Source organism: Crocuta crocuta, unplaced genomic scaffold (assembly GCF_008692635.1).
Source record: "Crocuta crocuta isolate KB4526 unplaced genomic scaffold, BGI_CrCroc_1.0 scaffold126, whole genome shotgun sequence".
In the NCBI taxonomy this organism is placed as follows: domain Eukaryota; kingdom Metazoa; phylum Chordata; class Mammalia; order Carnivora; family Hyaenidae; genus Crocuta; species Crocuta crocuta.
Genome location: NW_027531000.1, coordinates 5605996 through 5630495, shown reverse-complemented (window position 1 = coordinate 5630495; position 24500 = coordinate 5605996). Strand labels below are relative to the sequence as shown.

General features: G+C 46.6%; 1 protein-coding gene across 2 annotated transcripts in view; it reads left to right on the top strand.

Annotated features, from left to right (window-relative positions):
• EIF4E3 (eukaryotic translation initiation factor 4E family member 3) overlaps positions 1 to 24500 on the top strand; it is a 78683-nt gene that overhangs the window by 41251 nt on the left and 12932 nt on the right. For both annotated transcript variants that reach the window (XM_077770638.1, XM_077770639.1), the window contains 2 exons: positions 12972 to 13044; positions 23091 to 23185. In XM_077770638.1, the coding sequence (XP_077626764.1) occupies positions 23160 to 23185 (26 nt within the window). In that variant the 5' untranslated portion in view covers positions 12972 to 13044; positions 23091 to 23159. The remainder of the gene's footprint in view (positions 1 to 12971; positions 13045 to 23090; positions 23186 to 24500) is intronic.

The window sequence follows — 24500 nt, the reverse complement described above, 5'->3', positions numbered from 1 at the left end:
CCGGGCGGGAGGGCACCGGCGCAGCCCCAAAAGTTTCGGCAGCACTCTGCCCCTCTCCTCCCCTGAAAGGAAGCGTGNCGCCAGGGCCCCGACCTCCGCGGTGACAGCGCTCGGGAAAGCGGACCGGCCCCCCGGGAAGTGTGCGGTGGTGGCGCGGGTCGAGGCCCAGCGCTGGCCGCCACCCCGCGCCCCACCGAAACTGCCGCGGACACCTCTCTGCATTCTTTCTCGAACACTGGGCAGGTACTTCCTGACCCGCTGCTGTGCAGCCCCCGCGCCTTCTGGGCGCTGGGACTAGGCGAGCCATGCCTCACTTGTCAGTGACATGGGGACAATTATAGCTCTCTCAGGGGACAGCTCAGGTGCCATCTCAGAAACGGACTACGGTCTCCACATTAGCACACCCCAAATCTTGCAAGCATTCTGGGTTCCCCCTGCTTTCCCCTATTTTTCTCCGTAATGCTTAATGTTGCCCCATAGTATTATGTATCAGTCATTCTATTTTCAGTCCCTCAGTCCCTCAGTACTTTCTCCTCTGTTAAAAGCCGACGAACAGGGACTTTGTGTTTGACTTTTGCTGTCTTCCAGCACCCAGAGCTGCACCTGGCACATAGGAGCTTAAGAAGTTTTAGACAAATGAATAAATGCACTCACGCAAAGCCCTTTTTGGTAAATCCGTCACCCAGTGGGTGCCGAACAACGACACCTCAAGGTTGTCCCCAGAGTTTATGGAAATTGTGATGGCACTGTTTGTGTGGTTAAGCATTAGGGAGAAAGGTATATGGCTGTTTTCTGTGAAATTTACCTAGGAGACCCAAATCTGGTCTTTAAAAGCCTTCCGTAAAATGCCTGCAAGATTTTTAAAAAGTGATAATGATCCTATGAAGGGAGGTAAGTTCGTTCCTTTTTGTTGCCATTAGCACCCCTGTCTGTAAGAATTGTAACTCAGAGCCACTGCCTTTTCCGGGGCCCCAAAGATGTTGGGGGTGGGGTAGAATCCGAGAGGCTCCTTATCTAAAACATTTTCACTTTCATTATGGGATGACATTTTCCTGTCATAATAGGAGTGGTTTCGGCAAACTTTAGCCCCGTGAAATCCTGTGTCTTTGTTTTCAAAGATGTGCTGTAACTCTCGTTCTTTCCTGCTAATCTGTTTTCAAGGCAAACCTGGACCTCAGGTTTTGAGGGGGTGCCTTTTGAAACAGGTCACAAACTAGCCTACTTAAAGGCACAGCGTTTTAAAGTATGGTCCAAGATTTTAAGACTACATAACAGTAAATAACTTTCTAAGAATATCTGGGATCTTTGAGGATAAGAATGTAGTGACTTCAATGAAGACACAAACTCGAGCTGTCCTCGTCTGTGTTGCTGCATTTTTGTGCTCTGAAAGCCAGCACTCGGATGAAATAGTGTCCACAGTGTCCCACATTTGTAATAGAAATAATTACATTAATTTAGAAAGTGTAATTACTTCCAGCATTGCTCATTTGAGTTCATTTGCCTGATCAGTCACCCCACAGCTTGTAGTGAGCTGCCCTCGCTCCTCCGGGCGTCCATTACACGTCTGTAGGTGGGTCTCCTTCCCTTTGGAATTGTGAACACCTTATGTTCTAGAAGTTCATTTGTAACTGTTCCTCCCTAGAGAAACAGGATTCTAGAGAGAGTAGTAATGTTCTCAGGAGAGCCTTCCGAGGCAACATTCACCGCAGCATAGCTGATGTCTGCCATCGAGGCCATCGAATTTGAGTTCCACGGCATCTGGAGGCCTCCTGCCACCTAAAGCAATCCTTTGGCACCTACTACCTACCTGTCCCTTTTAGCCTACTGTGTGACCACGGACAAGATCTAGTCCCACTAAACCCCTAGTTTCATTGTTTGTAAAATGGGAATAATCATTGGCTCTGTCTCCTGGGGGCTGTTCTAAGGATTACTGGATGAACATAAAACACTAACGTGCGTGCCTGGCATAGAGAAAGTGTTTAATAAATGCTGACAACTAACACTGTTACCTGAAGCTCCCAAATTACCAGCTCTCCCCCACGACACACGCTAATAGTCCTTGGTGGACCCTGTCTGAGCTCAGTGTTAGGAAGCCAGCAACCTGAACTCATTCCCCCTCTCCATGGATGAGTCAGAGAGTCTCTTAGTAGAGTTACTTGCATTTTTAATAGTAATTTCCAATAAGTCGTTATTTGTTGTTGTTGTCTTAAATGTGATGGTATGGCTAAGAATTCGAGCATTCGGGGGTATAATTCTGGTTGGGGGTGTGAGATGAAGAGCTTTCCTCCCCTTTTCTGGATATTTCAAGCCCCATCGTGTCTTGATCTTAGAGGCCACTCTTGATTGCATGTCTCTGAGTGCTTTGTTTTCGTCTCGTGGGACCCCCTTTCCTCTGAGTGTTGTTCGTGAGACTCAGCGCGCAGGCCTCCTGTGCCTGTCCACACCAGTGACGTCATTCAGTCACAAGGCTTTTAGTTCCATCAGTATGCTGGTGATTCCCACAATTTTACACTTGTGCGTCTGTCTCCTCTCTGTTTCCGTGTGGGTGTCTGATACACATCTGAAGTCAACACATGTCACATGGAAAACCCACCTCTTCACTTTCTCTCCCCAGTTTGCCTTCCTTCGTGTGTCCCATCTCGGATAAGAGCAGTTGACAGTAACTCCATCCTTCCATGTGCTCAGCCCCCGACACTTGGAGACCTCTGTGACTCTCTTCTTCCTTTCCTTCCCCCTTTCCTTCTCTCTCCCCTACATCCACTCTCAGCAGATGCTGTTGATTCTACCAGAATCCATTTCATTCTCTCCACCTGCATCCTAAACCCTGAGCCACACCACCTCTCTCACCGGGGCCATTGCAGGACCATGCTCACTGCTTTCCTGGCTTCAACCCTGGCCCCCTCTACTCCCTTCCCATCTCAGCAGCTGAAGTGGTCTCTCTCCTACCTGAGTGAAGAAGGCCTTTCTCTTCTCTACTTTCCTTTTTATTCAGAGCAAAAGCCAAAATACTTACAATAGCCCTTGAGACTCTATAGCATTCCATGTTCCCACCCAGTATGCCTTTCTCCCTCTCTCTCCTACCCTTCTAGCTCTTTCTCTGTCATCTCAAGCATGAGCGTTTCCCACCAGCAGTCCCCCCTGCCCAGAATGCTCTTCGCTCATTCAGCTGCTAGCACCGTGCTTTCCTCTCCTTCTGGTCTCTGCTCAAATGTCATCTTCTCCGCAAGGCCTTCCTTAACCACTGATACAAAATGGCGTGCTCATCCTGACACACCCTCCGCGCCCCTGACCCTGCTTTCTTTTCCCATAGAGTCTGCATTTGCATGTCTTTCTTGCTGGAATGTCCGCGTCCCTGGGGTTCTTTGCACACCATTCTGCCCTCGGCTCCTGGATCAGCAACTGGCACAAGGCATCCCACCCTGCATGGTTCGGGGTTGTGGACTTGGACCCCTACAGGCTTCCTCTTCATAGGAAGGGGTGGTTCATAGGACTCCTGGAGGTTCATGGGATGAACCTTCTGATGATCATTGTAAATGCACCTCCCTTGCCCTGACCTCCCTACTGAGTTCTGGACACCCTGTTTGCTACATGCTGCTTAGCATTTTTCAGAGCCGGAATTTCCATTTGTTCCTTGACTCCTCTTCTCTCCCCAGTACACGCCTCCATCCCTTCCTGTGTTTCAGGTGGCTGATCCACTGTTGGAAACCGGGTTCTGTGTCTATGCCATCCCCTCCCCTGCGTGTCCCTGCCTCTCCAGGCCCTGTGCCCTCTAGCCCCAGGTAGATGCCAGTCTGCCTGCCCCCCAGTTCCTCCCTTCACCCAGCACCCCCCACCTGGGCTTCTGGGCTTAGCCTTCTACCCTGCACCGGAACCCCCTGCTTGTCATTGTGCCACAGCAGCGGCTTATGACTCCGTCTCCCACCACCCTGGGGGCCTCTCTTGGGGGCGTTTGTGCTTCCGGCACATGGGATTCCGGCTCTCCATCCCTGCTTTGACCAGAGCAGCTCTGACTGGTTTTGGCGGTGGTGGTTTGTTTTAGGAACGAGCCACTCTAATTTGAAAAAAGCATCCCACAGCTCTAAAACAGAAACACAACCTAAAACCTGTAGATTACAGGGTATAAACTTCTATATTGCTGTTTGTAACCTGAAGCCCACCTTGTTTTTAGCCTCATCCCCGATATCTGCCCAGCTCCAAAATACCACTCACTGTGTGTCTCACTGGCTTCAGCGTGTCCAGTCTCTCTGGTGACCGTGGACTTTTCCCGCATCAACCATGGACTTGACATGCTCTCATCTTTGCCTCATGGTGTTCCTTCGGGTTGAGACGCCTCTCTCCCCCATGCATCCTTTAAGGCCTTGCAGAGATGCTAACTCTGTGATTGTCCATAAATAGCCCTTGGCCCAGGCAGGATGAAGCCCCCCTCCTTTGTGCTCCGCAGCATTTTTTATAGGCCACTCTTTGTATTAAAGATTATTGATTGCTTCTCTGTCCCTGCCTCTTGACCACAAGACTTGGACTGCCTCATGTCCTACTCCCCAGGGGTGGATATTGCAGTGCCCATAGTAGGTGCTTAGGGAGTATTTGTGTGCTTGTGTCCTTAGTCGCAAAGGTAAGCCAATCACATATGTCCCCCACCAAGGCACCCCACTGGGGTTTACCTCCCCCCAACCAGTGTTTTCCAAAATGTCATCCCTCTCCACTTACAGCTGAACCTCCCGGCAGTGCCGCTGAAAATACAGGCTCCTGACCCTGCCCAGGACCTGCTCTGTCAGACCTGTGAGGTGCCATGCACATTTGGAACAAATGCCTCGTGCTTCACAACTGACGAACTACTGCTCTGTTTATGGATGGGGCTAATTGCGCCTGAGTCAGTTGCCCATGACTTTGTCAGGGTTAAGAGTACATGCCCAATGCATCACGGTTCTGCGCCTCCCAGCAGGGATGTCTCTTGTAGTGCGTGCTTCCATAGCATCAGGAGAGATTTCCAGGAGGCTCCAGAGGGACCCCCCCCAACACACACACACACACACACACACACACACACACACACACACACACACACAGTGTGGTGCTGTCACATGCATTCCAGTGGTGTGCTCCGTCGTAACAGATCTGATAGGGCACGGGGCCAGGCTTGTGGGAGAGGATCCCCGAACCATCCTTATTCATAGAGTGGCCTTTTGGGACCAGGTGAGGGTAGAAGGCTGCATGGAAGGCCATGGCTGACTGGAAGAGAGTGGCTGGCATCCCGACTCTTCCTGTTCTGTTTTCCTCATTTTTGCCTTTCTCAACCCGCAGCCTCTCTTACTGGCCCAGGATTTTATTTTCTGGAAGGGGTCAAGCGTCTCCAGGGAGCTCAGGCAGGGAAGGGCACCGACCAAGGGTATCATAACCTCGGTCTTTGGGTCATTGGTTCCTTCACACAGGTAGACCCTAAACATTCTCACTCAGAGAAGTGGCCAGCCCTCCCCTGGCAGTAGCTGCTCAAATTGTGTATTGTCCTTCTTTCTTCTTTAAAACATTTTTTTTTATGTTTATTTTTGAGAGAGACAGAGCATGAGCAGGGGAGGGGCAGAGAGAGACGGACACACAGAATCCAAAGCAGGCTCCAGGCTCTGGGCTGTCAGCAGAGAGCCCGATGCAGGGCTCAAACTCATGAACTGTAAGATCATGACCTGAGCCGAAGTCAGACGCTTAACTGACTGAGCCACCCCGGCTGAGGGACTCATTAGATGCCAAGAGGAAGAGAGGTCCAGTTGCTGGTGTCTGGGAGCGTAGAGGCCAGGAATGAAAATAAATGGAAGCCTAGAAAAATAAAAATAAACATGCAAAAATAAAGCATTTAGACTACGAAGGGTGTTTCAATAGATGCATTATTCAATGCTCCTCATAGGCCCTGGACCATTTTTGTCTGTGACTCTCAAACAGGAAGCTGTTGTGGCCACAAGCCACAGGTCTATCTAAAAGTGACTAAAATGATATCAGCTTTAATGAGTGAAGGCTGTACCAGGGGTGCTCTCCACCACAGAGCTGAGCCTGTGAAGATGTTCTCTCTGACGGCTGAGCTGGATGTTAGTAAATTCAACGAGACTGGCATTTAGGAGACCTCTTCCTGGCTGTAAAGCCTCCCTCTCTCAGGTGGTTCCCTTGGCTCAAATGAGATGGTCGCTCATACGAGGGGAAATATTGTCAGTGTTCATTTCTTTTACCAACCATTGATCATGTGCTTGGACATTGGGTGTGTGTATGTGTTATGTGGATATATTGTACTGTACGTAAGCTTTCATGTCTTTTTCCACTTGAGCCTGTCAGTATTAACTCCCCTATACTTCATGGTGCTAGGTGCTACCCTGGCTGCTATACATAATCACCCACAAAGTTCTCACAATATTGAAGTAAGATGTGTCAGCAACATTTTACAGACGAGAAAATTGGGGCCCAGAGAAGCAATTTGACTAAGGTCACCCAGGTAACACAAAGTGGAAACAGGATTTGAACTAAGGTCTGTGTGACCCCAGGCACTGGTGTGTTGAACACCACTTCCCTATGAATATGAAGAGTGAATGGGACATAGTTCTCCCACATCTCATATCCTGAAATAAGGAAGCTAGATGGAACTTGAGAGGTAGTCTGGTCTTCCCACATAATTTCACAAACGAAAAAACTAAGCTCCTGTTTCATGGGGAAAAAATTAAGCCGAGGACTCCCGCTCTAAAATTTGCAAAGAAGAGACCCTTGCCTTAAATCCATATTTAAGAGCTTGTGTAGGATTGTCCTTCACATTTAACGGTATTCCCATCTCTTTGGGTGATGACAAAAAATGCATCTGTGAGAAGAGTGATGTTTATGTGTTTTTGATGATGCTATCCATAGTTCATTAGCTTTTACTTCCCAAGTTGTTAGCATTTCTTACAGTGCCTTGATTTAGATGACACAGGCCAGCACATCTCAAACTTCAATATGTATACACATCCCATACAATCCAGCAGGTGTCCAATGGACCTAGAGATGCTCCCAAGTGATGCTACCAGTTGACTGCCCACAATTTGGCAAGGATGCAGGCAGGCTTTGGCGAATCCTTTCCAGCATCTTGTCTTCCTAAGAAGCATCTCCAGGTATCCAGGTCATTGGTAAGCGGCGCAGTGGCCTGCTAAGAGCTAGCCAGGTGACAGTAAAGATCATTTCCTGAAGTGCTTGCGAGGGTCCTGTCTCCATGAGTTATGCATGAGCCTCACCTTTAGCAACCATGTCTTGAAGGGCAGGGTTGAATGGAGGAGGTACATTTGTATTGCAGGGAAGTCACTTGAGGACTGCAAGCTGCAGGAGGATTGAGAATGCTTGGTGCAGAGTTGTAGTCACGGCCCCAAGCAGAGGCTGGGTCAGGTAGTAAGTGGTCCATCTAAGCTCGTGAGGAAGAGCAAGCTTGCCAGCCACCCATGGTTCAAGTCCCAGCTCTGCCACTAGCCGACTCTGGCTTTGGCCAAGTTCCCACCCTCACACTTAGTTTGCTTATCTGCAGAGTGGGTTTGCAACCATTGTGTACTCCTGATGTCTTAATGAGGATGAAATGAGGTCATGCATGCGTGTAACACAGGACACATAGCCTTTTCAGGTATTGGGGGCTCAGGAAGCGTTTCTGGAATAAGAGAGGGGATAAAATGCTTTGAAGCCTTTCAGACTTTAATTGAGCTGAAAGAGTTCTGTCTTTCGAAATTCTCAGGGACCTACCTTAATGAATCAGTAAAGATGATTAACACATTAACTTTTTGCATATAAATGTTGCTTAGGTGCCTGGAAACCATTTTAAGTAGAACAGTTGGTCCAGACTTATGGGGCTTCCTGCCTTCTCCTAACTCCCCAAATGAAAAGAAATTTAAGCAGTTTTACATGAAGAGTCTTAAGTTGCATTTCCTGTTATTCTGTTAGGCATTTGAAGACACACAGTAGTCATATAAAGCTAGATTTGCGAGTTTGGGGAGTAAGTAACAATAATTCCCCTGACATCTTTACACAAATCATCTCTACTTGGCGGACCTCAAAGGACCCCCTCTCTCTTCTGCCCTAAACCATCACAGCTTCTGGATCAGCCAAGTCAGAGTAGGAACAGCCCTCGGGGTAGCTGTGGCCCGAAGCCCAGAGACACTAGCACCTGGAAGGCTTTCTTTTCTGAAGAAGGACTGCAGGAGCTTCTCAGCTCTGTGAGTAAGTCTCACAGACTTGGGGTTCTAAATGGCTGCCCCACAGATGAGAAAATGTTCTCAGTATCTCTTAGCTCTAATTGCACGCTCATCGGTTCCTGTTTCTCTGACCCTGATGGTGACAATGTTGATGGTGATGTTAGCCACAATTGCATAGTAAATGCCAGGTGCTGGGTAAATAGAATTTAAATAGAATTCAGTCATGTCCTCTAAGTGGCAAAGCAGTGTGTGATAGAGACCATCTTCCCAGAAAGGGGAAGTGAGGGTCAAAGAGGGTCGGGCTTGTCACCCAGCTGGAAGGTGGCTGAGCTGGGCCTTGAACTCAAATCCGTTGATTCCAGAGGTCATCCGCTTAACCCCTCTGCTTCCCTGCCTTCCTGTTCCAGCCCTTTGTGTCTCGTTTGGTAAAGTATCTTCTTCACATGTCCAGCCCTGGGAAATGATGATCTGTACCTGTGTTCTTCCCAAACCATGTCCCTTGTATCACATTTTGGGATATCGTTATTGCCAGGGCTTCTGGTAGCATCCATCCCAGCCCTGTGTCTCCACATCTGCCCCCCTGCCAACAGTGTGGCGAAGTGGATGGTGGTCGGGGAATGACGGGCCAGAGCAGGTGGTGGGTCCAAGGAGGAGGTGTAAAAGTATAAAAAGAGACGAGAGACGGACAAGAGGCTGTGTGTGCCCACCCATGATGGCAGTGACTGGTTTTTACTGGGAGCCATCCTTGTCTAAGAGGAAGATCTTCGGCATCAGAGCTAGACAGAGCCTGGAAAGAACCAGATTGGCTACTTAAAAAGACTCACTGAGCCTCAATTTTCTAATTAGTAAAACAGGGATGATGACACCAACCTGACATCGTTGCTAAGGATTAGAGATAGGAGAAGCCAGACCCTCTCGTGTAACACATGCTCAATAAAAGGAGGCCGTTACTACATTAATATCATTAAATCAAAGGGAAAACTCCTGGTGAACACTTCAGACCCCTTCCTCTGATCCACACGGGGAGCATTTATTGTTCTGCTCATGTCCTCAGCTGCGGCTATATGCCTGGAAAAGGGGCTATAGAATTCAGAGAATGTGAAAGTAAGTCCCGATTCCCTGCGTCCGTGATTTCCTGCCCCTCTGGCCGTGTGTCCTTCTAGGAGGGGTCATCGGGTCGATAAGTGTATTCCTCTCATGGCTTTCTCTCCCACCTCATCCCTCCTGAGCAAAGAAAAGGGGATCCTATCAGAATTTCTTTGCCTTCAGGAATCTCGAGAATTCAGAAAGCAGGGTGCCATTTCTAGAATGGAAACTTGATGAGGACAGGGCTTTGTCTAGAGTGATCACAGCTGTATCCCCATCAACTAAAAGAGATGTGCAGTGATTCCTTGTTGATTAAATCCTAACTCCTCTGAGGCTGTTTGTTTCGTGTCTCTGATGGGAGGTTCTCAGCACGGACTTGTTGACATTTGGGACTAGATAATGCCATGTTGCGGGGGGTGGGGGGAGCCTGTCCCGTGCCCTCTGGGAGGCTCCATAACTGCCCTGGCTCCTACCTACTAGATGCCAGCAGCATCCCCCCAGCTGTGACAGCTGGAAATGTCTCCACATACTGCCATGTGTCCCGGGGTGGGGGAAGCAACATCATGCCCAGCTGAGTACCTGTGGTCTGCAGAGTAGGGGTTTGGTGAGAGGGTTCTGTTGAGAGCTTTGGGTTTGTCACATGAGTGAACTAAAAAGGTTTTTTTAAAGATAGGAGAATATACTGTATATGTGAGATAAGTAAAAGTGTTTCTTTCATTGAAATCCATGGCAGACATTGATTTTCCAGGCAGCACAAGGCTCTTTCAGAGTAACCAGGAGGAGGGGGTGAGGGGCGGTCCTTTGCCAGGCCCTAGCTCTGCCCCAGCAGCCCACATTGCTACTTTAGGAAACAGTAACAGTAGACGGTACAGCTTCTGGTTCACCTTTGAACCAGCAGTCCAGTACAGTCTGACCTGTTTACAGGACAGATTATTTTAAAATCTCGGCTTGCTTACCCTTTTAAAATGGATTCTATGGATGTGGTGCAGTTTTGCTTGTTAGAGATGTCCCCGATCAGGCAGGAGGGTTAGGCATAGTGGTGTTTTCCAGTCACCGTCGCCATCAGATTTGGCTCACAGAAGAACCTGGATATTCGTAAAACTGTCCTGGATACTCGTACAACTGTCCCGCAGCTGGAAGAATCCTTGAAGATCGCGGAATCCACCCCTCTCCATTGAGAAATTAGGAAACCAAGCTTCCATAGAAGCTGACATTTTGCCTCGGAATGCCACTACATCAGTCGGCATCACGAAATGTTGATCAGAATAGACCTGCCATTGAGGGCAGTCCTGTTGGCTCGAGGGAGAACCTTCTCTACTCTGCTCTACCGAAAGGGCTGTTGTCACAAAGCTGGGTGGCAGGGAGTCGGCGCTGTGAGGGAGAGAGAAGGGGCAGCGCGCTGGCTCGGAATGCACCCCTCGCACACCCGCTCCTGATACTGTAGTCTGACACCGACGGCGCTGCCCTTTCTGGGACCCTGGACACCAGATTTTTTATGAGATGCGGACAGTGAAACTGAGGGTCCCTAAGTGATTGTGTATGGTTGTCTCCTCCTCTGGAATACAATAAAAAGCCCACAGTGTGGACACAGAGGCGTTTAAAAAGAGACATATAAAGGAAATATTCCTCAGTGACTTTTCCCAGGTTAAATGGTATTATCCTCACCTTGTATGCAGTTGACATAATGCTGTGTGAGGTGAACATACGAGTTATACTCATTCTGCACAGTTGGAAAATTGAAGTGTGACTTTAAGAAATAGTAAAAATTTGAAATATATAGTTTTTAAAATGAAGGAAAGACAAAGTACATTTCCTTCCTTTGGATCCTAACATGCCTCCCCCTGGGTTAGAGAAGGAACCCTGTGTATATGCACCTGTGTGCTTTGGGTGACCCAGGGATATATCGTGCTGGGCATATTGGGTGGAGAGATCAGCTAAACTTTTCAAGTTTAGCCAGTAGAATTTCATGTAAAAGTAATGGATTTTTCATGTGAAAATGTATCCAGAAAAGGTTCAAGGTCTCTCTTAGGTTTTTTTTTTTGTGATCTTTTTATAATTTAAGCCAAAAGCAGCATAAAAAGCTGCATTAAATAGTAAATTAGTATTTATCCAAGTCCAGGCAGTCTCTGCGGGCTGATGAGTGATTGATCTGGGGCCCGGGCACTGTCAAGAGCTGGGTGCTGATTGAATACCTCACTGTTCACCACACTCTTCAACACAGTTATTTTAGGCTTCAAGTCTGGCAAGAAAATGCAGTCATGCTGGTTATTGCTTTAAAAAAAAAAAGTCCAGCGTATTTATAAACAATTAGAAAAGAGTCGTAAACCCTTGGAGGAGATTTATTTATCAGATTTCACCTACTTAACACGGTCCTTTGTTTGCGCTCAAACTAGTCCATAATTATTCTTCCTTAGTGACCTTCAAGCAAGGGAATTGTATTCAGAAATAATTTTTTTTTCTATTCCAGTTAAATAGCAGGGAGCATTTACTGGCCCACAGTTCCAGAGTTACAGTGTGTAGGTCCCTGCCACTCCTCTGTCATGCCCACCCTGCGCCTGGCCATGACCTGCTCTTTGCTGGCCTCTCTGCCCCTGTGCTCCGTGAGTTTTGTGTGTATCTCTGGTGTGCACTGGTTTAACAACTCGCCAGAAAGTGCAGTGCCTTGAGGTTGCGTGGGAGCTGAGTCTCTGTAAGTCAGTGGCCAGTAAACATCGTTTCTTAGAGATGCCAGAGCCTAGTGGGTCAGCCGTGAGCCCGCACATTCTCCTCTCAGCAAACCTAGCGCTCGCCTCCCTACCAGACCTGGGGCTTTCAAGCGTGATTCAAGGGGTGAATTTCCACCTTTGGACTGACTACCTGGATCCCGACAGTCTGGAGCAAGAACTGGTAATTCAGCGTAGGGAGAAAGAAAAGGTGGCAGGAACTGAGAGTCCGAACTTCTAAGGACTGAGGAGACGGAGTCAAGGAGTCACGGAGTCACGGAGTCACGTTGCCCCCAATCCCAGGAAATGGTGCTGGATTTTTCTGGTGAATAAACCTGTAGTATGTTGCCATCTAGTGGAACATACGGCAAACTAAAGATTAATGTATTCTGACCACAGACTTCCCCAAAGCTAATTAAGTCAGCCTGAGAAAGTAACCGAAAGAATTTTTCTAGAAGCAAGTGTTTTGGAAATGTATGCAAATTTCAAGTGAAACTACAGTTGACTTTTAGTAATCGTCTTTTCTTAAAGTTGCCAGAAGGTTACTTGGTTTCTTAAGAGGTCGTGAATATTTACCACCAGGGAACTAACGCGTTTTTCAAACCTGTGTCCCAGCCAGGATCCTGCAATATACCTGTCACCTACCTGCACAATAGGCATAGTTTCTTATCCTCAGTCCTAGCAAAAGGCTTGGTTATGACAAGGCTATTTTAGTGTCTTTTAAAACGTGTTGTTTTTAAGTTTCTGATATCTTTCTTAAATACATTCCCTTTTTAAAAAAAATTTTTTTTATTAAATTTCCGCAGAATCAACATGCTTACTCTTAGGAGAAGCAGACACATGATGTCACAAAGTAGCAATTTGGGAATTCTAAAGAACATCCCAGACAATGACCGATTCTGTGGTTTCGGACCTAATTTGTGTGAAGACCCACAGACTTCCTTCAGGAACATTGACTCCTTGTTTCTCTTGTTTCTCTGCTCTTTGGCTTCTGTTTGCTCAGATCCCTGCCTGGTGCCACAGCAGCTGAGTGTGCCTCAAACCTGAAGAAAATCTACACGGTGCAGACAGTACAGGTAAGATCGGGAAGTGGACCGATGAACGCAGAGTGTGCTGGACCTCTAATCCCCCAGCCTGAAACGACCTCCATGTTGGCTGTCCCCACCCAGGGTTCTGAGCTCTGTTGTCGGCCCTCAGGGCCATTGTGGTAGAGCTGCGCTCAGCGCCATGTAGCCCAGAGGCTGGCCGAGCACGCGTCCAGGCGACCTGCTCTTCTCTTGGTGACCTGCCGAAACTTGCTGACTACCTAAGTCTCTCGGAGACCCTCCGTAGCAGGGAGGAGGTGTGGTGCGTCGCCACGTGAACGTGTGTCCCCATTCAAATACCAGCCTGGCCACTCCCTCTCTGAGCTCTGTTACCCTTCTCCCAGGGGCCAGATCATCTCCCTGCAGGGTCATCTAAGATTATAGGTCACCTAGGAAGAGTAGGCAGGTGTTGAGCATGGAAGTGGATAGTCTCAAGCCAGTTTCCTGCTTCCTTTGTCCTAAACTGGGCAAGCATCAACCCTTTTGATTTCTGCACAGATTGGTATAATGAGAGCACCTATCTCTGGGTTGGATAAGGTTTATACCGTGCTTAGCAGAATACCTGATACATGGTAGGTTGTCAACACATCCAAGCTCTTAGATCTTGTTAGTTCTTTCTCTAGCCAACTCCTACGAAGAGAATTTCTGAAAAACCTGATTTATTTAGTTGATCATATTTCCATTTTCTTCAAAAGCAAGGTCTATCAAGTTTATACCCCTTTTCGAGGTTAATACACTGTTTTAGACAGAATAAGGATTTTAAGCCTGCTTTATTCTTGCAATGACCAGATGTTTTGAATTTTCTAGAAGGGCCAGCTTTAAAGTTTTCCTGTGTGCCTTTAAAAATGTATCAGCATTTCCATTAGACAGGCACCAAGATTGTGTGCCTTAGGTAGTTTCTGACACTTTGTTTTTCAGACACTTTTCCCAATATCTGGCTCAGAAAATTTGATGTTCTAGTTATGTGGTCCCAGGAATCTGATTGTAAGGTGTCATGCCTGGTCACTGAGCCGGGTATAAAAACACAGCCCAGACCATAGGCCATTTATGGCCGACTTGGGAAAATGACGTTAAGCACATGGAAAGCAAAAGAACAGAGCTGCTGTCAGTAATCAGGCGGTGCCAAGTACAGGCAGTGTCACAAGGCAGCACGTGGGCCCCTGTCCAGAGGGATAAATGCTCTCAGATTCCGGGAAAGGCTTCCCCTCGCTTCTTCCCTGTGGTGACATTGTGAACTTCTGTTACCTCCTCCCCAGTCACTGTATGAACCTTAGAGCACTCGATTTTGAAGCCTATCTCCACAGTGAAGTTCGTAGATCGCTCTGACCTTTCCCACCCCATGATGACATTGGGTCATCAGAGCTCTGCCTGGGATTCCAGGACAGATGTTGATAAAGTCAGATCATGGGGTCCTTCTCTTTCCCTGACCCTGCATGGCCAGAGAGTGTGGGGTTGAGCCATGGTGTCCGGCTGGGAGGTAGAGCCTTCAGGGACCAGTTTCAAGTACCTAGGCTGGTGCATGCTGGGAATTACTTTCTTGAACACTCTATTAGGAGATAATTTATATTCAGCAAATGTAGATTTCACAAGTGTGCAGTTTGATAGGTTTTGACAAAGGTATGCAGACACGTAACCATAACCCAGATCAAGATGAAAAGATGTGCATCGTTAGAAAGTTCCTCTGTGCCCTTCCATTCAGTCTTTCTCTTCTAGAGGCAACCACTGTTCACATTTCTGTCACCCTGTATTTGTTTTGTCTTTTATTGAATGTCATGGAAATGCAATAACACGGTACCATATTCCATTGTATCTGGTTCCTTTCCCTCAGTAAATACGGAAGGACTGACTGAATGAATGAATGAGAATTTAATAAATGAACCACTCTCCTGAATCACAACTGACTGCTTGAATAAGGATCCTTTAAGCCATAGATCATGTTCTCACTGGGGGCAAAAATTGATCCTTGGTGGGGTAAAAAATCCCATTCTTTTTATAAATAAAGCACAGATATATGTACAGTACATAAACCAACATACAGCTGTGCTGTGGTATTAGCATTTCACAAGGGAGTACTTAGCAAAAAGCACAATTTTGGGGTGGGCCGGAGGGGTGTGCTAGTGAAACATGGCTCTGAGTGGTCAGGAAATTCTTTCCTATCTCTGTTGCCTCTGTCACCCTGTTTCCTCATCTGTAAGACTGAGATCATTGCAGGGCCTACCTCCCTAAGGTGGAGTGAGGGTTTAATGAGATTGTGTACGGTTCTTAGTAGTGCTTGGCACTAGTAAGCCCTCAGATGTTGGCAGCTTTTACTAAAGTGGTGTTGGATGCTACCCCTTGGCCTCATCCATTGCCTGACAAGGATGTGGGTGAGGGTATGGAGCAGTCAAACTGCTTGGGTTTGTATCCCATATCTGTCACTTACGAAGTTGGGCAGGTTGCCTAACTTCTCCACTGCACCTGCTTACTCATCTTGAAAATGGGGATAATCTTGATACTGATGGTATCACGAGGCCCTGATAACGAAATGGCCTAAAGAGGCAAAAAACACATAGTAAATACCCAATAATGATAATAATATATTATTATTATTTATTATTATTATTATTTATTATTATCATAAGCCCACCTGCCATTATTCACCTACTTCTGTTGAAACATCTCTTTGTATTTTTGTCGGTCATGTTTTTTGTCAGAAAACCACATACCACTACTTGTAAATTATTTATTTCAAGCAGTTACTCCCCAGATTAGGCCCTTGCTGACACTTCTACTCATAAAAGATATTTAGCCTATCAGTAACTTTGAGGACCCCAGTCTGTGAGTGTCCTGAACATGTGACTAGTCCTTAGTATTTAACAACTAGCTTTGGTGCCAATTTTAATTCATTTGAGGAGGTGTGTTGGGTCCCCTGTACTTTTGTTCCGGGATTATACATTGATTCTTGGACCTTCCCTTTCTCAGCACTACAAAACTGCGTTCCTAATTGTGTCCTTGACTTTTCTCCATCCTTCTTTGGATAAAACGTGAGAATCGTGTGTTATTAATGACTGTTTTATATATAAGGACATACATATATATGTCTTTTTGTCCTTCGAGGCCCTTTAGCAAATCGGAGCCATTGATGGGGGTGGGGGAGGAATGGTTATTCCCATTTATTAGCTGGAGACTGATGCTGAGAGGTAAGTGCTCCGAAACATCCAGTGGAAACAGCCCATCGTGCCACGTCTCAGGACTAGAACTCCTGCCCCTTCGAGTTGAGTTCTTTTTCTTTCCCTCTGCCCTGACTGAGGAGGTTGGGGAGGCGTGCGCCTCCAGACGGCCCCCTGACCTTGGCTCAGGACACTCTCACTGGAGCCAACAATAATTCCCTTTGCTTGGAGTTAAATTTATTTCATACTTTCCTGCCTTTCTTGGAAAATTCCATTTATCGTCTAGCTGTGTTTTCCAGATGCTTATTGATTCCTTTTACTCTTTTGTAAACATATCCAAATGTTCCACATTTCTCCTGTGTTTTTATGTCCTCAATGGATGTGGTGCAGAACAGGACACAGCTTCTGAACAAGCCTGTGAGAGAACGAACATGATTTGCAAAGGAGGGCCCTTGTCCCCCCCTCTCTTTCAGCCTTGCTGCCACAAAGCCAGCACTTCCACCCCTGAAAACCCTTTGCTCTACAACACTGTGTCCCGCGTTGGTCATTTGCATTATCCCCTTCGCCATCTGGCCACGCTGCATCCCACCCGTGCCATGTTCTACCTAGGATTTCCCATAGATTGGCTGTAACTTAAATTTATGGAAGACAAAAACTTCATGTTTCTTTTGTGGATGGATGTCCAGCATTGTGGATCATAAACACAAAGTCTTCATCAGAAATACATGCAGTCTGTTTAAATCAAGAGTGTCCCTTCTGTACTCCAGTGGTAATCAGAGCATCACCCCTCCCCAGAAGGTGTGGGTGGCTGTGCTCTCACACCTCATTAGGTTAGGACGACAGATTGCTTCCACATCACTGGCGAGTGAGGGCTGTCGCTTTCAGAAAGAGAGGTTTGGGGCACCTCTGTGGCTCAGTTGGTTAAGTGTCTAACTCTTGATTTCGACTCAGGTCAGGTGAGCACCCCCTGACACACACACACTGCGTCCGCCTCTATGCTGACATTGTGGGCCCTGCTTGCCATTCTCTCTCTCCCTCTCTCTGCTCCTCCCCTACTTGTGCTCTTGCTGTCTCTCTCATAAACTTATAAAAAAAAAAAAGGAGAGGTTTATAGGTCAGTACTGATAATGAAGAATGATGTGAAGATTGAGTAAAATTTTGGACACAGAAGGGCAGCCTGCGGTGGGTGGCATCCCGCGGTGGAATGACCTGGAACGAACCATTTGGCTGAAGGGAAGGGACCGAGGTAAGAGAGAGAGAGACACTAGGTATCTCCGTATTGAAGAGACAGACCAAACGTCCTACAGCCAGGACTGCTTCATGGGTCTGAGGAGCACAGATGTAATTTTGAGTTAAGGCAGGATTCTGCATCATCTAATTTACTCATTATGCGTATAATGAGATCAACATTTATAGTAACTGTCCGTTTGTGCGGAAATAGAACCGCAGTCAGGTTACCCATGATCCTCTCTCTCTGCTGGGGGCCCTCGTATAGGTGGGGCTGAAGGGGCAAATTCAGTCTTGCAAAGTAAAACTAATTCAGTCACTTCAGATGTAAAGCCTGGTCTCTGAAGGGGGTCAGAATATGCCACCCCAAAAAATGCCACTTTAGCATAAGGATTATTTTGAGCTGAAGGCAGTTGAGCAACAGCTGAAACAAGAGGGGCCCTCTGCCCTCCTGTCTGCCTCATGTCGGGGCATAACTTTCCCTTCTAAGGTGGCATAAATTTCCACGTGTAAAGCCATCCCCCTTTCTTGTCGCTTGAGTCTGCACAGCGAACCTTCCTCAACACCCATCTCTATCCTGTATGTCCTTGTCAGCTCCCCCCATTTACCACCTCTCAGGAGCCCCAAGCCCCTCTTCCTTTGTCCAGTTACTTTTCCGAGTGTATCGCCCTTTGTTATCATGGTATATAAGCTCTTGAGTCCAGCCGCTTTCTTTGGGCTTTCACTTCTGTTCTGTGAAGCCCCTGTGTACTTGAAAGTATTAACGTTAATAAAGACACATATACCTGTGGGCCTGATTCAGGAAGCAGGAGGCACACTGCTCCGATGTCTTTCCTCAGGCTTTTCTGGGTGCTCTTTCCCCTCAAAGTTTGAATTCCACTTAGCTCCCCAATCCGGACTTCGCATTTTATTGAGTGACTTGCTGTGTGGTGAGAGACAGCTCTGACGCTCTATCCTTTATTTTATCTGTGTGGTGAGCAGACCTCCAAACTTTGATTCTCTCAGGAATTCCGTTTTAGAATTCAAGGCAAAACCTATTTCTCTCTCGAGTACTCAGCTCTCGCCAGTCAGAAGCACTTGGCTTTCAGCCTGTTGAATCTGCTGTCAGTTAAAACTATTCTTTAAGTTCTTCAGTTGCCTTCTTTGTTCTGGATTCTTTGTGCCTTTGTCACAAATATCATTGATCCGGTTGGTGGGAAGCAAGCTCCAGACAACTAGAAATTTGTTCCTAATGAAGGAAAATATTTGCTTATTATTAAAAAAAAATACTCTTCTGGGGCACCTGGGTGGCTTAGTTGGTTAAGTGTCCAACTCCTGATTTTGGCTCAGGTCCTGATCTCGGGGTCCTGACTTCATACCCTGTGCTGGTGGCATGGAGCCTGCTTGAGATTCTCTCTCTGCCTCTCCTTCTGCCCCTCCCTCCCCTTGAAATAAGTAAATGGACCTAAAAAAATACTTTCCTACTTCATATGCTATCACCCTTAACAGAAATTCTGCATTTTGTTTTTTTAGGGGGGAGTATAATTTGCTGGGTGTTTTTGTTTTATTTTACACCTGGCTGCCTGTCACAGCATGGCATTTTTTTCTTCTCTAGTGTTTTCAAGTATGTTGTCTTTTTCTTTTCTTCAGAACATTCTAGAAGAAGCTTGAGGAGGAAATGTGTCAGTTTTTCTGGTAATGGATGCTGATCTCTGGCAGAAGACTATCAGGTGGGGCACAATTGCCCCAATCAGAACTAGAGGATTAGGGATTTGTCAGGTGATCACTACTGTCCAGTGAGCCTAACCACATCTTGCTGCCTTACTTTAGGCAGGTGACAAACGTTCACTTCACCTTGAATCATTAAATTATCCAATGAAATGACTGTTATCTACTTGTTACGTAGAGGTGGAGACTGGGTTTCAGGGGCCCCGTGAACTGTGAAGGTGACCCTAAGAACCACGGCCCTAAATCCAGGTAGATTTGCTTGGACTTACACCTCCTCTTGCCAGCCTGCCTGGATTCAAGGAAGGTGCCAGAATGATGCCTGAGAACTTACCCACCAAGGCGCAGGCTCCATGGGCAAGGCCGGCCCTCACACATTCAGTTCTGTTCCCCCAAGGACTTGTCACAGTGCCCTGCCCCTCACTGGTGTCTGTACATGTCGAGCAAATGAATGAAGCCCGACCCCTATACGTGTCTTCATCCTTGAGTGATCATTCCGGCTTTTGGAAGAAGCATGTAAGCATTATATAGAAACATTGTACTTACCTCTGCTTCAACCTACCGCTGGCAGAGCACTTAGAATTAATGACAAGAATTGTAAGGATCCTAAAAGCCATTTGCTTTTTCGAAATCTATTTGCAAGCTTCTGTCTGTAGTAAAATTTAGGTGCTTGAACAAAAATAACAGTATGTTACAGAGACTGTCGTCATGAACCCTCAAGCTTCCAGCGAAACAGCCCTTTTACTTCCGCAGGGTAGGAGGGGGTCTCGGGACCTGGGGCAGTGCCGGGTCCCTCCCTCACGCAGTGTCACCATCATTATGCACTCGTCTCCCCTTGTCCGGCAGGGAGACCTTGCGTGACCTCCAGTGGACGCCTGTGACACTGCACAGTCCTGAAGGCTGCAGGTCCCGGGTGTTTCCTGTGCGTATATACCTGTGACACAGTTCAGCTGAGAAGTCAGGCACAGGAAGAGATTAACAGCAATGATGGAAAAGAACAGTTGAAACTATACACTCTAGTGAAAGTACATGAATGTGGTCTCTCTCTCTCTCTCAGAATATTGTACGGTAGCCACCCCTCCTGTGACGATGTGAGATGAGATGCCCACGTGGTGAGGGGAATGACGTAGGCCTGCAGCATGGCCGTTAAGCTACTATAGAGACCCTCAGCCCTTATGTCAGCGGGAGGGCCATCTACTCTGGGCCACGCTTCACCACGGATAACTGAACACATATCCCGCACATCGGATCAGGTTCACAAGGAAACAGACTGACTTAGTGCTGCAGACTTTTCAATGCACCTCTTCTCAATGCCGTCACCAGATATTTTGCTCCTGTTTTGTGTTCACACACAAACGTGTACAAATGTGCCTTGACAAGTACCTTACGTCAGAATTCAGTCTATTGCTGTGTCTTCTTGGCCTGTAATCTCTTGTCAGATTTGCCAAGGCTAAAAAAATCAGCTGTCTGGTTTAAAGAGAAACTTTTAAAAAAGCTACAAACCTTAGCACGATCCTTAGAGTGTTTTCTTTCTGGATGAGGAGACTGTTGTGTTGTTCTTTTCAAAGTGCTTCAGGCCCTCAGTGAAGTGCCTGGATACGGGGACGTTGGGAGTGGGGGCGAGGGCAGGCGCTCTGGTTTGGGTGTCCCGTCAGGAGGCTTCAAGTTTCACAGCACCAAAGTCCTCCTCAGTAAAGCAGGGATTCTCATTCTAGCGTAACTTTATCCCTACACTCTACACAGTGCACTGCCACCTCATCGCCCAAGCCCCAGACGAGAGCTAACCACACACTCTATGTGGCTCGGCGTCTCCTGGCACAGGGATATCTTAGCAGGCATCCCTCATTCTGTGACTCCCTGACCTGGTCCCCAGCTTCCCAGGTTGGAGAAGGATGTGCCTAAAACATATAGTAATATTTTCAAAGGAAATAGCATAGTATTTAAGAGCACACATTTTGGGGCCACTGGGTGGCTCGGTCGGTTAAGTCTCCTACTTTGGCTCAGGTCATAATCTCACGGTTCCTGTGAGTTTCGAGCCCCGCGTCGGGCTCTGTGCCGACAGATCAGATCCTGGATCCTCCTTCAGATTCTGTGTCTCCCTCTCTCTCTCTGCCCCTCCCCCACTCATTCTCTCTCTCTTTCTCTCTCAAATATAAATATTAAAATATTCTTTAAAAAAACAGACATGTTTTGGAATCTAACTGCTTGGTTTCAAATTCCACTTCTATCTGTTCACTCTCACACCCCAGACAAACACTGGAGTGATGTTATCATTTGCACTAGTAGCAAACCATTACAGGGTAAATACCTCCGTAAGGACAGATACCTGTTTGAGGGCCTGCTGTTACTACTGACCTGTTTTCAGCTCTTCCCTAATAGCACCATTTTCATATAAGGGATCAAGGTATTCCTAATCAATCTACTGTGAAGTCGTTTTCTTTTCTCTTTTTTTGTCGGGTGGTTTTCTGACTTATATTTTATCTTACATTTCGTTGCTTCTGCTCTTGCAATTAATTTGGCTTTAACTTTTACACCGACAGGCTTGGACAACTCGTGAGGAATATCATCCAGCCTACATAAACTTTCATTTCACCGATATTACTCCATTGAGAAGGCCCTAGGATTTATCTTTCTAGTTGTTCTGTTACTGTGCTGTTTTCCTCAGATCTACTAGGAGAGCCAGAGAATCCCCCTTTACTGACTTCACGGTACAGAGTGGTAACTCTTACTTGCATAGGAGTTCTCTGTGTAAAGTGGATAATGTAATGGTTCTGTGGCCCGTTCCAGACAGTCTGGGAGGGGTTCTCTTATTTTAAACTCAATCCTCATCCTAATCCTAGCGGCCATACCAAACAGTGCCTCTGGAACAGATTAGTCTCTGTGCCTGCTTTTCCCTCCGTGTAAAACAGGAATGGTAATTGGGGCCCTTAATGAGGTTTTCAGGAGGCTAGATTACACGCATATATAAAAGATCATGGACCAAACCTTGGCGCTGTCACTGCTACTCTTACGACTGTTACTAGTATTCTGTTATATGTATATAATCTGTTTCGGTCTACCAGCTGCCCCGTGTCTTAGTTCTGGCTACTCTAATAGAATACTATGGGCAGTTTGGCTTAAACAGTAGATATTGATTTAACTCAGTTCTCAAGGCTAGAAGTCCCAGATCGGGGCGCCTGTGTGGTTGAGTTCTGGTGAAGGCCATCTTCCTGGTTTACAGCCAGCCATTTTTTCCGTGTATCTTCACATGATTGAAAACGTGCTTGTTTTTCTTGCCGGGACACTAATTTCATGTCGGGACCTCCGTCCTTCTGACCTAATTACCTCCCAAGGACCACACTTCCTAATGCCATCTCATTGGAGGTTAAGTTTTCCATATATGATTTCAGGGAGGACACCAACATGGAGTTCTGTAATTTGGCCGACTTTTTGCTTTAGTACCTGAGCTGCTTCCTGTTCCTTCTGGGAGGGGAAAGGAAAGGAGAGAGTGCGTAAGGTGATCCCTCTCTGAGTCCTCCTCTATAGCTATCCCCTAATCTAGAGTGGAACAGTCTGCTTTTGGGCTTAGAAAGAAGGCAGGCCTGTGTTATAAAGAAATATGATTTAGCACACGTATTCAGCACTACCGTCTTTATTAGATGCCATTGACCCAGCAGAAAAGTCATTAACAAGGTCCTTGCCTAGTTTTATGCGGAGATACATTGCATAGGAATGTTTGCTTAATAACCATAGCTTCCTGAAGCAGAGAACTTGGCCCAACATCAGCAAGGAACATTCTTTAATGTTGTGTTACATTTCCTAGCATGGAACTAGAAAGAATACTAAAAAGAAAATCTATTTTGAATGGCTAAGATTTAATGAGAATCTGATTTTTTTTCTTTAATGCATTAGTTTTATAATCTAGTGGCATTATCAATCAATACTGGGTATATTAAACAAAGTGTTTTTCTTTTGAAGATATTCTGGAGTGTGTATAATAATATCCCTCCTGTGACTAGCCTGCCTTTGAGATGTAGTTATCACTTAATGAGAGGAGAGAGGCGACCACTTTGGTAAGTGTCTCACTTGTAATTTGAGGTTAAGGTGGGTGGAAAATGTCCGTGAACCTCATAAAATATTTACCTCATGCCAAATTGGAATGCCAAAGTCATTTTCTCCTGGTAATGATGGAGAGTAATTTTAGCTATTACTTAATTATGAAGGAAGCCGCTGCTCACTTTCTCCTTCACCTTGGGCTCCAGGCTGATGAGTAGATTTCTCAGTGTTCTCCACTACACACCCCATTGTGGTCTCACCCAAAATAGGTCATGATTAGCACGCTGAGGTGAGGGTGCAGCTCATTAATGACCTGGACAGTGGAATGAAAAAGTGTATATAGGCTTTCGGGAGATGAGAGGAACAGATGGAGTATCCACGTTTGTTGTACGGTTACCCTCAGAGACGTCTCTCAGGTGGAACACATAAAGAGTGTGTGGTCCAGGCCATGACCCAGGGTCTAGAGGAGGGTATCCTTCTTTAGTAGTTTGGTGTCATGATGAGGGTGGCAGACAATAAGCCAGTTTGCTTATGCTGGAGTCCTGGTTAGTAATAAATTCTTATATCATGTCCCTCAACTGTTCTAAGTTATTTACTCGTTAATCACATAGAAATATGTCTTGGCTCATTTGATAGCCAATGACAGAAGCCTAACATGGGCCCATGTGGGTGGGTGGGTGGATGGATGGGTGGATGGGTAGATGGATAGATAGATAGATAGATAGATAGATAGATAGATAGATAGATAGGATGGACAGAGAGATACCATTTGTTTTTGTCCCTGTAACTGAGCTGTCCACTGATAGGGCTGATTCCTGGCATATCTAGGTGCTCAAATGTTATTAGGAATCTGATGCTCTCCATCAAGTTGACTTGCTCTCCTCTGGGTTGGTTTCATTTTTAGGCACAGCCTCCCATTTGTGGTGCAAAATGGCATTCCCGAGCTCCAGGCTTACCCTCTACCTGTTTAATCACTGCCAACCTTCACCAGACCCAATAAGATGGCAGGGCTGGCTCTCATTGGCTCACCATGGGCCCTCTTTTACATCCCTGGCCAGTGACTGGGACTAGGAAGAGGCAATATTCTTCTAAGTAGACCTGGATCGTAAGCCCACTTTTGAGGCTAGGATGTGCAATCAACCCTATTGGAGTGGGTCTGATATAAAAGTAGGGGACAAGTAGCTCCTTAAGCAAGAATTGGGGTACTCTTCCCTGGAGAGCAAGCATATGCTAAACAGGAAAACACAGTAGATGCCCGCCATGGGGGCCAAGTGTCCCATTAGGCATACGGTACAGGGTTGGTATGAGAATCTGATAAGGCAGCGTCCTGAA